The 17,775-nt window shown below is 36.9% G+C and overlaps 1 protein-coding gene across 2 annotated transcripts in view; it reads right to left on the bottom strand.

The window, feature by feature from the left end:
• tspan11 (tetraspanin 11) overlaps nucleotides 1-17,775 on the bottom strand; it is a 110,750-nt gene that overhangs the window by 71,092 nt on the left and 21,883 nt on the right. For both annotated transcript variants that reach the window (XM_015353149.2, XM_006633745.3), the window contains exon 3: nucleotides 9,622-9,813. In XM_015353149.2, the coding sequence (XP_015208635.1) occupies nucleotides 9,622-9,813 (192 nt within the window). The remainder of the gene's footprint in view (nucleotides 1-9,621; nucleotides 9,814-17,775) is intronic.

Raw genomic sequence — 17,775 nt, 5'->3', positions numbered from 1 at the left:
AATTAGCCTCATTCAGGTTTAGAAAAGTCTAGAGAATAAGTGCCTGAGCATCTTTCTCTGAATCCATTCTTTTAGTACTTGGCTATTCCTTTTTGAAGTGGCTGGTGCTAGATTCAAATCATCCACATCCTACTTTTTTTTACACATTCAGACACCTCCTGAAACAGCAAAACATATGTGTGCAGGGTTGGTGCAGGGAGGCATATGGAATTAGGCAACTGCCTAGGGCCCCGAGGTCACCAGGGGGTCCCCTCAATGCGCAACACAACCATTTGTAATCTGCACGTTCATCTATGAGCAAAACATTCCCTAGAGCCTCTTTCTGTTGCTGCTATGGATTATACTAATGGAATCCCAGTTAAAAATATGACCAATCGTAATCGAGCACGTAAAATGTTTCTGCAGAAAAGAAGGGCAGGATAAGCAATCTCAAAACAGAGACATGCCTAATCAAGTCACAGTAAAAATGCACAGCATTCATCATAATGTAATAATTTTTATTTTCATTTGGTTTTGATTTCACTTGGTTTGAGTGTTTTTTTGTCGGATCCACTCACTAACGGCAGACGTGACATTTCAAGCTAGATACGAAGACTACTGGAGGTGTTTTATCAGAAGTTAACCGATTCATGTTTCCTACAGTAGTACACATCTTGTGGGTTACCTGGCTAAATATCGGGGTATTATGAACTTCAGTTTGCAGTCTCTCTCCCACTGACAGCGGCAGGAGCAGAGAGAAGCTTTTCAGAGCCGAGGTTGATTAAAACATACCTGAGGTTGAAAAACTAGGAAAATATATTTTTATAAAAATTCCCAATCTACCCAGCCTTACTGAGATCAATTCCCTTGTTACTGAGTGCACTTTTTTTAATCTCACTTAATTTCATATTTATTTCTGCAATTTCTTTCTACAAAAGGTTTAAATGCAGTAATTTGTAAGTTATGATTTTCTAAAATTTGGAAGTTACAGAGATCCTCTTTATCATCATGTATTGCTACTAATGCACATTTTTAGTACTTTTTAACGTTAAAATATGTCATCTATGGAAAAAGTATGCCTTGTGTTCCTGTTTATGAGTTATTTATTATGTTAAAAAATTTAAAACAAAAAGTTTTAAATTACAGTATATCCAAACAATGTCATAGATTCAGAAATGATCTTAGCATACAAAGTATTTTAAGACAACATACACATTAGCTATTATACATGTCTAAGAGAGTCCATAAATCATATTCTTTAGTTTGGCCCTTAGGTTTCAAAGTTGGAAGTGTTTAAATCCAAAAATAGCTTCATTTTTAATGGTTTATCAACATTGTCTGCCTGAAAGGGTACAGCAAATTTTTTTCATCATACATGGTACTGTTATGATGTTAAAAATTAGAAGGTACAAATAATTGCGCTAGCTTTAAATGACTACGATTGCTTGGGTATTTACTTTTTTTTTAAGCTACAGTTAAAACAGTGTTAAACAAACTCATCCATATGCAGAGAGAATGTTTGTTGATCCCAATAAGAAATTTTCAGATGGAAAGAAACTGATTGGTTTAAATGATATTGACATTCTTATTCAAAACAGACAACTGGTAATGGCAACTCACTGTCACCAAGAAGATGATCTAGAAAACTACCCAAAATGAGACTGACATTGCAGCTACGTGGCAGCATCGGCACTGATATGGATCTTATTTAGGAAAAGATTCAAAAGGGGTCAATTCTGGCAGAAACTTCCCATGTCTATTCACGTTCTATTACCTAAGAGAAATTTGTCCTACAGTTACAGTAGCTGAGTTTCTGTTAGCCATTATATAGAAATGGTGTCGCAACATTTGCCCAATCTTTTTTCCCCAACCAAAAGGTTTTTGTCTGTGAATAGTACTTGTAGTCACTGACAACCTCTTCATTCTGACTATTACAGTAAGTTCAAAGAGTGGCATATTTTTCCTAATAGTAATTATTAGTTTTTTTAACAAATAATATTAAAGTGAACTTTAGTAACATTGTTATAATGCACCCATGATGCACCCATGCCCTTTAATAAGCAAACTTAATGACTGTGTGTATGCTCTTAAAATTGTTAGTGTACAAATTACTGACTTGATCTTCAGTATGGTATATCAAACATTATGAATAAGCAGGGCAAGACATTGCCCTGTGATGATCCAGTAGAAGTATAAAGTAATTCCAGTGTTCAAATAAATAAAACTGAGGTCAGTTGATTTCTATCAGGATGATGCTACATGTCGCTTGTAAAAATAGTCTGAAAAAAATATCTAATGCCTTAGTTGGATCATTTGGATTAAGAGAATTAAGCATCCTGATGTTCTTTGTAGACGTACGGAGAAGCTTTTACCATAGCTATATAATGTTCTACTCAGTAGAGGATCGTCACAATACAAAAAAAATCTTCAGAAGAAGTATAAAAGGGTCTCTCCTTATTACATTTTTTTTGTTTCTGCACCTCATTCTTGCATTTCAAACTGCAATGTCATGGTGCAACATAACTATGTTTTAGCTTTCAGATTATACAGTACATTCTCTGTTATGATCATAAATCTTGTAAAACAACAGCATATTGACTAATATCTCCTGACAATAAAAGTAAATTACTGACTTCATCTTCAGTATGGTATATCAAACATTATAAATATATTAGCTTTGGCCTCTGTTCATATCTCATATGTCTCATATCACATATTTCTTGCTTTAATGGGAAACGAATGACACCTGAGCCAGCATGAAACTGAACCTACAATAAACCTGTGCGCACATAACAAGCAAACAAAGATAATGATAATCAAATACAGTGTGACAGGAAGGCAGGCAATTGTCACACACAAGCAGAAAAAAAGATAACTGCATGGGCTGGAAATCTCCCATTCTCAATCAATTCATAAAAAGACTTAAAAAAAATTCTAACCCTTGGTGATGTTCAAATGAGTTTTTGTTCAAATAAGCATTTACTTTTAATACTGAATGCTATGTATTAAATATTCTAGAAAATTATTTTGGAATCACATGAGATGTTAAACCACACCATGTTTTGTAATTTATGATGATCTTTGTTTCATTGGTTATTCTAAGGCATTGAACTGTCAAAGGCTGTTTCTGCTTACAGGAGTTTTAATCATTTTGTTTTGGTTTTCCCTTCCAAATCCAAAATACCCACACTCCAGGTCTTCTCATCAGCCAGCTCTGGACAGATATAGAACAATATATTGCTTCAGTTCTTCAAACAGTAATGAGCTTAATTCCACAGTACAAACTATAAAGCCTCTCAAGTTTCCATGTACTTTCCTCAAAGCACTAGGCTTAAACACTTTAAATCACACTTAAAAAAAAGGCACATGTACATGAAGACATATTTTATTACAAAATTCCTTACAGAAGACAAATTTTGGAGAAAGAATTTGTAGATTTCAACAAGAGCAATAATGAAACAATAATGTTATACTAAAAGTGTAGGTGAACCCTTTAAAAGAGAAAGTTACTTGTTTATCCTTTACAAATGGTAAAAAAGTAGCTTTTCTCATCACCATCATTTTTAAATGGTCCATGATCAGAAAATGTTTATAAACTCTTAACGTGCCAATACAAGCATAACACCTTGGCCTCTAAACATATTCATCTGCAGTAGACTACAATCTGATCAATGCCCTTGTCATATTCCCTTCTTTGGCACCAAAAATAAAACCTTTTTCAAGCAGGATGCACAAGCCCTTAAAATGTCACTATACAAGAAAGTATTATCCATCAGGACGACTTATTTTTAGATAGCCAAGCCAGGTGTCCTTGGCCACTGCAGCAGTTGTTGATATTTATCTTACTTCAAAGGAGCATGTCTAAAAAACTTTCTGAAATAATTTTATTAAAGTGCAGAGCCTAAAGGTTTGAGGCCTTTACACATTTTTCAGGGCACAAGAGACCTGAATCAGTACCAACCATCTTTAATCAAATAGTCACACGTATTAAAGAAGAAAAACAGTACTGATAATGAAGAATACAGGGGTTGTTTGGCCCCCATTCACAAAGTAAAATAACTATGTACATCAAAGTAAACCATTTGAATAAGGTTTGCTTTTAGAACTGAAAGTTTCTGACACAAAGATCTAGCTAATCACAGAGACTTTGAAATGTTTATACAGTATATCTTAAGATTTACATGTCTGTGAGTCTCATATTTACTGTGAAACTGATTCATAAAACAAATTCTCTCAAATAAAAAAATTGCAACTCGGCCAACATTTGTTGGAAATGTTTTACCATTCTAACTGACTGTGACAGGGATTACCCGTAGAACAAATGCAGTACTTTATCCCTGCAAGATATCTATAAATGCTTTGTGCGAGTTACTGGAAGGGTTTGCTTTATTGTTTTCTAGACCACCTTTTCAAACGATTTAAACATTAAAATTGCATAATTAGGTACATTCCCTTATTAATACTCTATTTATATAGGGAGGCAATCACTAGCAAAATCACTCACCCTGATCACACGTTTGAGCTTAGGTCATGGTACTAGCTGACTGTGACAGAGATTCCCAAAGCTATAGATGTCCCCAAGCTGGAACGATGTTTTTGGCTCCAGAAATTGTGGTCTTTCCCCATTTTTTCTTTACTAGAAATCAGGATCCAATTAGAGATTTGCTGGCACACAATAGCTGCTACATGCTATCCAGGTGGGAGATGAACTATGGGTCCTACATGTTTAACACTTTTGGAATCTTGAAATGAAAACTGCTAACCAAATGCAATAAATAATTATCTTGTACAAGAAAGATACATAAATCTAAAATGTATTGCTAGCAATACAGTTTCTAGTTAGTATGATAAAGTAACAAGGATGTTGATAATGTCGAGATATTCTGTGACGCTTGAGATTTAAGAACCACTGAGCTAGGGAGTAGGTTGGTATTAATCAGATGTGGCATTACAAGGGGGCATGCCTAGTGTGGAGGCGGAGCCCTGGTAGAAGGACGACACTTCTCCTTTGTAGTTCCAGCTGTCCTGGCTTCAAGGTGATGAGCCACAGCTGGGCAGGTCCTATAAAGGCACACTGGACACCCCACAATGGGACGAGCAAGGCTACTCCCAGAAGGGGGGAGTTTACACCAATAGTCCTGGAGGGTATTGCACCCACATAAGGAGGATCCTTTTCTCGCTCAACCCGATAACAAGCTGTTACAGAATTGGAGTGGCACTAAGCCAGCAGAGCACGGATTGGACAGCACCGCGACGGACCCAGTCAGCTGTTTCCCCATCCTTCCACTCAAGAGTTACAAAGCCACGGGTGTGGATGAGTATAATTCAATCTTCATCATTACAGCCCTTGAGAATACAACTGTTATTTTAACACCTGTTGATATCAATTTATTTAATTTAAGTAGCCGTATTTACCCATGAGCACCTGAATGTTATGTTAATGAGACTGATTAGGAAGTTAGTGTAACCAACAGCATACTAAACGTATTATCCTTGTTTTTATGTATCTCTGCTTTGTACTCACTACACAGTAGCTTGATAATTCTCATGTGACGAACTACCATCTGTATTCAGGAAGACTCTCATGTATTTACCCTGAATGGGTTTATGTAAAAATTGTTTTAAGCACCAATAAATGAATCCTACATTTTGTGAGTCCTTGTGAAGACTTCTTGTTGTTCTGCCGATTGTTCCCTAATAGCCAAAATAAATTAATGCAATTTACAGTTACAACTAAACATTATGCCAGTAAATTCACACAAACCCCTACATCAGTCAGGGTTCGCTTGCGGCCCAGAGGCCACCCGAGCCTTTGCAGACATGCAGTAGTGCTGGCAAGGGATGTGCCTCTCCAGATGCACCTCCTGTACTGCCTGTTGTGTGTTACAGACGTTTGCCTACACTTCCTCATTCTCCCTTATTTGGTCATTGGTTCACAGCTGTGATCAAAGATATGAAGAACACACAAATGACCATTCTAAATTGGGTGGGTTTAAAAAAAAAAACAATGTAATTGGACATGATGTAAGTTTTCATTGGAAAAAATCAAAAGTGGGAATGGTGAACTAAAATGCAAAGCATGAAATGGGGGAACTACAGTGCCTTGCGAAAGTATTCGGCCCCCTTGAACTTTTCAACCTTTTGCCACATTTCAGGCTTCAAACATAAAGATATAAATTTTTTATTTTATTTGAAGAATCACCAACAAGTGGGACACAATTGTGAAGTGGAACGAAATCTATTGGATTTTTTAAACTTTTTTAACTAATAAAAAAATGAAAAGTGGGGCGTGCAAAATTATTCGGCCCCTTTACTTTCAGTGCAGCAAACTCACTCCAGAAGTTCAGCGAGGATCTCTGAATGATCCAATGTTGTCCTAAATGACTGATGGTGATAAATAGAATCCACCTGTGTGTAATCAAGTCTCTGTATAAATGCACCTGCTCTGTGATAGTCTCAAGGTTCTGTTGAAAGCGCAGAGAGCATCATGAAGACCAAGGAACAATCCAGGCAGGTCCGTAATACTGTTGTGGAGAAGTTTAAAGCCGGATTTGGATACAAAAAGATTTCCCAAGCTTCAAACATCCCAAGGAGCACTGTGCAAGCGATCATCTTGAAATGGAAGGAGTATCAGACCACTGCAAATCTACCAAGACCTGGCCGTCCCTCTAAACTTTCAGTTAATACTTTGTAGAGCCACCTTTTGCTGCGATTACAGCTGCAAGTCGCTTGGGGTATGTCTCTATCAGTTTTGCACATCGAGAGACTGAAATTCTTGCCCATTCTTCCTTGCAAAACAGCTCGAGCTCAGTGAGGTTGGATGGAGAGCGTTTGTGAACAGCAGTTTTCAGCTCTTTCCACAGATTCTCGATTGGATTCAGGTCTGGACTCTGACTTGGCCATTCAAACACCTGGATACGTTTATTTGTGAACCATTCCTTTGTAGATTTTGCTGTATGTTTGGGATCATTGTCTTGTTGGAAGATAAATCTCCGTCCCAGTTTCAGGTCTTTTGCAGACTCCAACAGGTTTTCATCCAGAATGGTCCTGTATTTGGCTGCATCCATCTTCCCCTCAATTTTAACCATCTTCCCTGTCCCTGCTGAAGAAAAGCAGGCCCAAACCATGATGCTGCCACCACCATGTTTGACAGTGGGGATGGTGTGTTGAGGGTGATGAGCTGTGTTGCTTTTACGCCAAACATATCGTTTTGCATTGTGGCCAAAAAGTTCGATTTTGGTTTCATCTGACCAGAGCACCTTCTTCCACATGTTTGGGGTGTCTCCCAGGTGGCTTGTGGCAAACTTTAGACGAGACTTTTTATGGATATCTTTGAGAAATGGCTTTCTTCTTGCCACTCTTCCATAAAGGCCAGATTTGTGCAGTGTAAGACTGATTGTTGTCCTATGGACAGACTCTCCCACCTCAGCTGTAGTTCTCTGCAGTTCATCCAGAGTGATCATGGGCCTCTTGGCTGCATCTCTGATCAGTCTTCTCCTTGTCTGAGCTGAAAGTTTAGAGGGACGGCCAGGTCTTGGTAGATTTGCAGTGGTCTGATACTCCTTCCATTTCAAGATGATCGCTTGCACAGTGCTCCTTGGGATGTTTGAAGCTTGGGAAATCTTTTTGTATCCAAATCCGGCTTTAAACTTCTCCACAACAGTATTACGGACCTGCCTGGTGTGTTCCTTGGTCTTCATGATGCTCTCTGCGCTTTCAACAGAACCTTGAGACTATCACAGAGCAGGTGCATTTATACAGAGACTTGATTACACACAGGTGGATTCTATTTATCACCATCAGTCATTTAGGACAACATTGGATCATTCAGAGATCCTCGCTGAACTTCTGGAGTGAGTTTGCTGCACTGAAAGTAAAGGGGCCGAATAATTTTCCACGCCCCACTTTTCATTTTTTTATTAGTTAAAAAAGTTTCAAAAATCCAATAGATTTCGTTCCACTTCACAATTGTGTCCCACTTGTTGGTGATTCTTCACATAAAATTAAAAATTTATATCTTTATGTTTGAAGCCTGAAATGTGGCAAAAGGTTGAAAAGTTCAAGGGGGCCGAATACTTTCGCAAGGCACTGTATGTATAAAAAGAGCTGTGATTCCTATATGGTTCACCCAATATAGATGTAAATACCCTTGAATTAAAGCTGACATTCTACACTTTAACCTCAGAGTCAGTTTCATTTCAAATCCAATGTGCTGGAGTACAGAGTCAAAACAGCACAAATTGTGCCACTGTCCAAATGCTAACAGACTGCACTGCACATGAGAAGCACTGAGCTTTCTTTTTCTCAACATTATTGTTCTCTTCCTAACTTTTAATGGCTTCCAGGAAAGTGTAGCATTTTAAGCAAATGTTTAAATTAATACAATGTACCAATTTAACTCTCCACTTGGAATACTATATAATATTGTAATCACTTTCCTAGAAAGAAGGCACATGACAAAGTATATTTCTGTTCTAAAGCAAAACAGGAAGATAAGAGAAAGTATACTTAAAACACAGACTGTTTTACATTCTGGTTCTGTGGGTGCCCTTCTGTATGTTAAGCAGTTTTGGATTCTTCACATAAAAACTACTATACAAATGCAAACAACTAATAATTATCTTTGATCAAGATTCTTCCTGAGGGAGCTGCCAGACTGGTAGAAAAAACAGAAACCAACCTACATGCAACCTTAAAGTACAATGAAGAGCACACACCTCCACATGTTGTAGAATGGGTATTTGGCTAAAAAGCAAAGCTATACAGTTAATTCCTATTGGGGGAAAAAACAGAACACTTTTCTTGAAGAGAAATTAGATGGGGAGAGAAATTAAGGTAAATTCTTGTCATGGTTTCCTAAGCAGGAACCTGTGCTTAGACTCATTTTTGTCATGAAACGTGTCATGAAAATAGAGCATGAAACAAACTATACAGCAATGTGGTTCACGCTTTTCCCCTCCCATTTAAACAACTGCTGGATGAGACCCTTGGATTAAAGGGTTAGTAACTACTAAACAAGCCACATGGGCCAAATGACCTCCTCTCGTTCATTACTTTTCTAATGTTCTTACTGTATGTACTAACTGAGATGTTGTTTTTCGAGAGGCAGTGCAAATAGCAGTGCTATCAGAATAATATCTGGTCTAAAAGGAACATCACAGTAATGGAAACATGGCAGCCTGGAACATCTTCAAAACTGAAAAAAATCTGAGAACAAATGTAGAAATTGGTTTCAGAAGAAGAGTATTCAGAAGAAAAAACAGGAAATGCTTCCTTGCACAGAGTCGTAGGGGTCTGGAGCATACTCCAGGGCCAAGCTATTGAAGCTAACATCTTGTAGGGGGATGTTCAGAGAACTATTCAGGGATCATCAGGTTAATAGAAAACAAGCAAGAGGGTCTGAATGGCATCCTGTGGTTTATAACTCTGTTCTTGTATAACTCTAGGAATGGTGAAAGAAGGAAAAGACTGCTCAAAAAGAAAGTCAAGAAAGTATGTTTTCAATGCAACAAAGCGACACTGCAGGAACCTTTTTGATCCCCAGCATAGACGTACACCTTCATATCTTTTTAAAAACAACCTGATGTCCCACTCAGCACAGAGTATTAATGTCATCTGAGAATCTGAATGAACAGAACTTACCATCGAGAGGCAGCTCCTCTGCTCTCGGATGACAGCACAACAGCCCAGGAAGCCAGTGATCATAACCAGACCACCTGCAAAGATGAGGATGTAGGCCGAAACTGCAAATGTACTGGAAGCCAGGAGGCTGAGATAATCACTCTTGTCAATCAGAGTCCATATACCCACAGCCATTACTGCAGCTCCTCCAACCTGGAACAGACAGATAGGCAGAGAAGGTTCAGCAATCCAGAATTATTTAAAAATTCATGTCTGTGGGGAAAAAAAAAACTCTTGGATGCAGGAAATACAAAGTGTTATTTACTCTGATATTAATGATTGACATTACTTGTTTCATAAACATGATCTAGAATTACGTAAAGTATCTACAGTGTTTGTAAAAGTAGATGGTATGGTAAGTTATGATGGTAAATTTAAAATTAAAGCACATTTTGTATAAATAAGAAGGAAATGCAATACAGTTATTGAGGCTTTTTACATCTTTTTAGGTTTTAGTATCTTATTTCTTTTAACACAGGAGTTCAGACTTAAAACAAACAGAAAACTAGTTTGTCAAACTGCTTGTTGTACATATGTCTCAGTACTCATCATTAGTCTATCAAAATCCACTAACCTAGGCAGGGAGTTATTATTCCCAATTAACTTCACTTCCTTTTTGTCCCCACATCACCACTGTAGAAAAATTTTTAAAAATCCAGCATTTACTATAATTATAACTTCTAAATATCATATAATTTACCATTTCAGCTGCCTCCCATCACAACAGCTGTTGTTCAATTCAACCTTCCTTGAGTGACAATTGTAATTGCAAATTTACAAATTAATAGAGTGTTTGGGGTTTCTGGAGTAGGTAGCTGTCTGGCAGTTTGCAGAGAGATATTCAGGAAACAGGTTTAGTTAGATTTTAAAGAGAGGCTTCTGTTTAATTTTGCTGGTTATCAAAAATTCTAACCAGTAGCTGAGTTTTTTGTATGTTACATGACACTTGCCTATTTAAATATCCTGTTACAGTAAAACCAGAATATGGAACTGCACAACTTTTTTTTTAGAAAATCAATGTCATAAGAGTGTTAATGAATAAATACTACGTTACACTTAAGATGTTTGCTTTAATTACAACTTACAGATGCAGCCATTCAAAGTGCGAGGTACAGACACGTACCGCAGGTAAATGGCTGCGGTATCGCGTATCATGACGCAATATGACGCGGTGCGTGATTGGTTGACCGACAGGGGCACTCGTGGTCCGTTGGTCTGTCATAGAAAGACTTACTGTAAACGTCTTTACTGTGCCAGTTGTAGATATTGAATTTTACCACTGAAGGGAAATCTTAGTAGCTGAGCATAAAAAGAATAGGAGCATACTGTAATGCGTGTGAAGGCCATAAATGATATTAATTTAACGAGTCAACAAGCATACTTTTAGAATTTGATTAAAAGGGAATATAATATGGAATCGCGTATCTAAAGAATTTAATAACGGTATGATTATATCCGTGTACTGCGGCAGGGCTGTGTAGGGCTGTTTCGCCTCCCTGTGAATGCAAGTTGTCTTGTAGCCTACTGGTCTAGGTGCATGACTACCAACTGGCAGGTTGTGTGTTCGAATCCAGCTGGTGCTAACCTTTTCTTTTAACAAACATTTCTTCGAAAAAAAAAGAATAGCGATATTATGGACAATCAATTGACTTTTATATTTCAAAATATCGCAACATGATCAATTCTAAGTCATTTTTGATAACAATGAATAGTCACCTTCTTCCTTTCTGACAGCGGTTCCTGCTTCTATTGTGTGTGTGTGTGCAACAGAGTAAATTTTTATAGAGAAATGGAGGCTGGACAGTATGCTTTGCATGACATTTATATTGATTTAAATCGTGTTCTGATTTAAATCGCAAACGCGTGTTTAATTATGTGTTTTTTAATCATAATCAGGCTAATGCATTTCTTCATTTTCTGTATGAACCAGCTTAGAGGTTCATACAGAAAGACAGCATGTGTTTAAATTGAGTGTAAGGTAATTTATGCTTCTAAAGTCATGGTCAGCATTTATTATTGTACTGTGCTGTAAACGTTTTCTGTGCCTAGTCACATTATTTTATAGCGTTTTTATTGCGTTATTAAATCCGGTGGCGCTGTGTGTTAGTTTCCTGACTCCCATGTCACATGGTCTGTGATTGAATCCCATGGAACTATAACTTTACTTTTTAACAAACATTTCTTTGAAAAAATGAAACGTTTCCCTTGGTCAGAGATTAAATAAAACTTCACTCGCACCAAACAAATTTATATTTCTAAATATCACGACATGATCGAATTTAAGTCTTTTTAATAACAATGAATAGTCACCTATGTGTTACAAAATATACATTTATATTGATTTGAATCGCGTTTTGATTTAAATCGTAAACACGTGTTTAAATATATGTGTTTAAAGGCGATATACTGTATAAAAGCGCTGATTCTTATGAAGTGTGTTTCCTTGTAAGGATGGTATCAAAAGCAATCTTAAGTGGTGAGAGAGCTGTGCTCAATGTATTTAAGGGACTTAAAACAGTCTGAGGTACAGTTTGAGGTAGCCTATCGTGTAAATTTCGCTTTGTTGCTGATAGGTTAAGCTTTTGAAACTCTGCCCCAAAGTCATGTGACTGATTTTTCGCCCTGTTTCGTTGGTTAAACGCAATGATCACAAGCACCACCATGGTAACTGGGATGTGTAGTTTTTAATTCCGTTTGAATTATAACTGTACGTATTGTCTTCATATTACTAATAGTATTAAAATGAATGACCTTGGACAAGCTGTAAGTGTAAACTCAAAGTATTGCCCTGGTCAACATTCTTTTTTTCATTGACCGTCTTTGTAAAAGTAACACCACAGCATTTCGCAATCACGCATTTGTTTCCAATCATGCAAAGTACAGTGATTCACCATGCCTTTCACATGCTCATAAAAGAGATTGATTTAGGAACATAAACATATTACCGTATGCAAACTGTACTGTATACAGTATGTATATGTATATTTAATGTCTTAACTGTGCCCGTTTAAGTATTGAATATTCATATCTAATTTTACCACTGAAGGGAAATCTTAGTAGCTGAGCATAAAAAGAATAGGAGCATACTGCAACCCGTGTGAATTCAATTCAATTCAAGGTGTTTTATTTGCATTTATAACTTAGTTTTTAAAATTAGTCAAGCAATATGAAGCATCTCTTTTACTTTTAAGTCCCTTAAATACATTGAGCACAGCTTTCTCACCACTTAAGATTGCTTTTGATACCATCCTTACAAGGGAAATCTTCTGCCCGTTATGCAAAACCAAACCCTCCTCCCATCCCAGTTTACCCTCTTTATCATCCTCAAAATCTACCTCGAATTTCAACTTAAAGCATTACTGCTTACTGGGTTTTTGAGGGGGAGGTGTCTTTCGCTGGAAATCTCGCCTGCCTCTACTACTCAACCCCTCTCTTCCGGAGTGCTGGCTGTGACGAATTAAACCGGTCTCACAGGTATTCAAAGTAGGAAGTACAGTGTTAAGTGGTAGCTGGGCTACTCCCTCAATAGAATCACTTTAACATGCTAATGCGTTGGTTTAACAGTACGCTGTTGGTTTAACAGTACCTACTGTAAATATAAAGGAAAAGCATTTTCAGAGAGCAATCACGCTGTGTTTATGTAGAAAAAGCGATTAGGTTTATGAGCAATCTAATTACCTATTCGCTTAAAACGCTATATAAAATAAAGTTTATTTAGAGATGAATGATCAGCGTCGCAGTTTAAATAATTTTTGTAGGAGGGCTTGGACAGATTCCAAGTGCATTTTTGCAATTTACGTTGCATTGTCCAATGTTCTGTTGTAATACAGGCTAGAATACAGTTACAGTAGCCTAAGCTTTATCAGCCTATTTAAAATATTTTTTTTTAATCCCCGGCGGAACACTTTTAAAGGCGATATGTAAAATAAAGTTTTTTATTATTGTTATAGAGAAACATGATCAGATTTACCCTGGTTCAGAAAAAAAGATCTAAAGTGCTACACATAACTTTCTTAATTCGATGTATTTAAAACAGTGAACTACTGCAGGTGTAACATAACATTCAGAAATACAATCGAGAATAGTTTTGTGGTGTTTGTTTAGATGAAACGTTCCTAAAACGTATAACGTAATAAAATTAAAGACTATTAAAATCTGTAATCTTTCCACTTGTACTGTGAGTCATCGGAAAGTTTCTGCTTTGTGTAAGGATGGTATCGAAAAGCAATCTTAAGTGGTGAGAAAGCTGTGCTCAATGAATTTAAGGGACTTAAAAGTAAAAGGAGATGCTTCATATTGCTTGACTAATTTTAAAAACTAGTTATAAATGCAGACGCTCCCTCGGTGCCGCGCCGGGTGTAAATATCAAAGTATACATTCCCAACAAGAATTGTACCCATCTGTCATGCAAATAAAACACCTTGAATTGAACTTAATTGAGGGAGAGAGGGGGGTAGGGGGACAAATATACTGTGGACAGGACTCAAGGCAAATAAGATACTTATGGGTACGCAGGCATTCACGACAGCAACATACGAATCGTTTGCACATGCTGTATAGTTAAGTTATTACTTGGTTTTCAAAGTGCAATGAAATACAATATTGTTGTTGCTGCTGTTCTGGTTGTTTTGATCCTGTAAAGCAACAGGTTTTTATCCTGTAAAGCGTTTTGAGAAGCCACCTTTAAAGGCGATATATACTGTAAAACCAGTGATTCTTATGGAATGTGTTCCACAGGAGATTCAAATTTTTATTTATTTATTTTTTAATCGCGTATCTAAGGAAATCTCAGTATAACTTTGTTCATGAACAAACAGTGGCATGTTACATTATCATTAGTTTTTTTAACAAGGCTCGCCAGCTAATGTGAATCGAAACCTGTCTTGCTAGCTTTAAAAGGGAAGAAGGTGACTATTCATTGTTATCAAAAATGACTTAGAATTGATCATGTTGCGATATTTTGAAATATAAAAGTCAATTGATTGTCCATAATATCGCTATTCTATTTTCTCGAAGAAATGTTTGTTAAAAGAAAATTCCAGCACCAGCTGGATTCGAACACACAATCTGCCAGTTGTTAGTCACGCACCTAGACCAGTAGGCTACAAGACAGCTCGCATAAACAGGCAGGCGAAACAGCCCTACACAGCCTTGTCGCAGCACACGAATATAATCATACCGTTATTAAATTCTTTAGATACGCGATTCCATATTATATTAGCAGAAAAGCTTAAAACTACCACTTTTTCACATGCTATTTCACATGCTAGTTAAATACTTCGATGCTTAAAATCATTAGGGAGAAATGGAATACCGGTGTGTATTTTTCCTTTAAAGTGCCGATTCCTGGAATCTGACTGGCTGACACCCCTCTGAAGTGGTTCCATAAAATCTGGTATACGGAAAAGAAAGCGTTGATAAATACAAGTGTCTTTTAATACACTCTTTGCCGTCCTCTTGAGGATCCTTGTGATATTTTAAGCTCTAGTTGAATGATAAGTGTCGCATTTTAAATCATTTTCGTAGTTAGAAATTATGAAACGCCCTGTTAAAAGCAAGGAAGTTTTTATGCCCGTTGAAGTAAAACAAAATGTCTGACAAAGTATGGCTTGGACAGATTCCAAGTGCTTGTACAAATGTGCTAAAGAAATTATACTTTGAGTATACAGCTTGTCCAAAGTCATCCATTATTAATACTATTAGTAATATCTTCAGTAAAGGCTTTGATGCATAAATATTTCTGATAAATGTAGGTTGTGTACTTTTGTCCAACTGAGCAATCTTGCTTTCATAAAATATACCAACATTTTAATGACTGATGATTAACATGCTGTAATACACAGTTCAAAATTAAAAGCTCAAATGCTGTACATGAGAGGTTAAGCTCCCCTTGGCGGTTTTGATGACGTCAAATGACGCGCGATTAACCACGTGATACTGCGTGATACTGCGTGATACCGTGTGATACCGTGTGATACCGCGACACGCCCACCCGGGTATGCCGCGAAATACCCCACCCATTTTGAATGGCTGCATCTGTATAATGAAAAGTACTTTTTTTTTTTATCAGGTGATATTAAAAAATTCCCAGAACAGTTTATAGATAGTACCAAAAATAATTTCTGGACTGACAGAACATTATTAAGATAGCACCTATCAAAGACAGATGACAAGATCTTAAATCTTGGAAACCTATAAAAATAGCGGATTAGGTTAAAGAATTTTAAAAAATTATGAAAAAGTTTAATTTATGAAAAAGGCTACCTTTAACTTAATGAAATGACAAACCAGGGCCTGTATTAATAAAAGATTACTCCTCTTAAATGCTTAATACCCCATTTAGTTAAATGATTTACTTAATTCAGAATTCTAACATTTCCAAGTGTCCTGGTGGTTTTAGCAGAGAATTCAAAAACCTCCTAACTTTGTTGCTACATTTCAAATATTAAAAAAACAACCTAATCAAAATGTAGTTGGGAGGCAGCAGGAAACCAGAGCACCTTAACAAAATTCATTTGAACACAAAATATCCAGGCTCCACACCAGACAACAAGGACCCTAGAGCTGAGACAGCAGCGTCTAATGCCACTATGTCACCCTGGTGAAATACAGAACTTAATTACAGATGACTAAACATTTCTTTTATAAGATACATTCAGACACAAAAAGAGCACCATGTGCTTCAAGACAAAATCCAATCAAGTAGAACTAATAACAGACCAAGACAGATGAGTCACACACAACATGAACCCAGTCCAGTGCTATACATTTCTTAATTGTCCTCTGCAGATGTTGTTGTCTCCCAGAAAATGTAATAAGTGGTAAAAGTAATGATGAGATGTCATTGTGTATTTTGTTACAGTTTTATGGATATTCAAATATCTCTCTCTTTCAGATCACCTTAGTTACTCTGAGCATATGTCATCTAGAAAAATAAACTCCCAAGATTCATAAAGATCACTCAAGTGCTATGCTCCCATTGTAATCCAGAGTTCAAGGATCTGCTTATATATACTGGCAGAGTAGATGTCATGGTTTGCTCCAAAACGCACAGATAAACATTCCACTGCCACTTGTTGATTTGTAGAATTGTAGAATTGCTCTTGTGTGAACAAAGGGGAAAGTAAAAGCTACTAAACACACAAAGAGGATTCTTCAAGATAAGGTTACCCAGCTTAAGGGTAACCCTGTATTAGAAGATAACTCCTAATACAGCTAACGCTCTTTTAGGGATCCCAAATTGGTTTCCACATTTATCACAGGAACTAGAACTTAGATGTGGACAGGACACACATGACATGATCACTGTTTTGGGGGCCATGACAAACCCCAAGTGTTTATTTTCAGACTTATCTGGTATACCATGACAGAAATACTTTTCAAAGCTATCTTTGGCTGAAGGGTCTATACTTCTGCCTCTATGTGAAGTGAAGACAGGCAGTGGTGTACCTTGGCACAGGCTTACAAGGCCTTCAGAAAGTACTCACCAAAAACACTGCAAATATTAATGTGTTACAATGAATTATATTCCCCTTGTTTCACACAACATGCACAAAAATTTAAAGGGGCAAAAATATATTTTAAAATACTTTTTAGTAATTCTTCCCTTTTCATTATGATGGACCTGACTGTGGTTATGGGAACATTCAACACCCTTGATACTGTATGTTTTCAGACTCCATCTCAGATCTATAGCTTCTCACAATTGTGTCATGGAGTTGTGTGGACAGCTCCTTGGTCTTCAGTGCAGAGTTTCTGCTTTGACATGCACTGTCAACTGAGGAACCTTATACAGACAGGTGTTTCTTCTAAAATCATCCAATTAATCAACCAATTAAGCTGACCACAGGTGGACTTCATTCAGGTTTTAGAGTGATCTCAATATCAAATTAGAAAGTACATAGGCCCAACTTGAACTGTCATAACAAAAGTGGTAAATACTTATCAAGCTAAGACATTTGAGCGTTTTATTTTAAATGACATCAAAAATGGTGGAATTTTCTTTCATATTGACACTACAGAATAATTTGTTTCAGTGACAAAAAAAATCCATGTAAATTCTCTCTAGGTTTGCAATCTAGGTTGCAAAATCTAAGTGTGAATACTTTCTGAAGG

This window comes from Lepisosteus oculatus, chromosome 7, assembly GCF_040954835.1.
Source record: "Lepisosteus oculatus isolate fLepOcu1 chromosome 7, fLepOcu1.hap2, whole genome shotgun sequence".
Lineage (NCBI taxonomy): Eukaryota > Metazoa > Chordata > Actinopteri > Semionotiformes > Lepisosteidae > Lepisosteus > Lepisosteus oculatus.
Note: the sequence above shows the minus strand (reverse complement) of the source record. Positions and strands in the feature narration are given on the sequence as shown.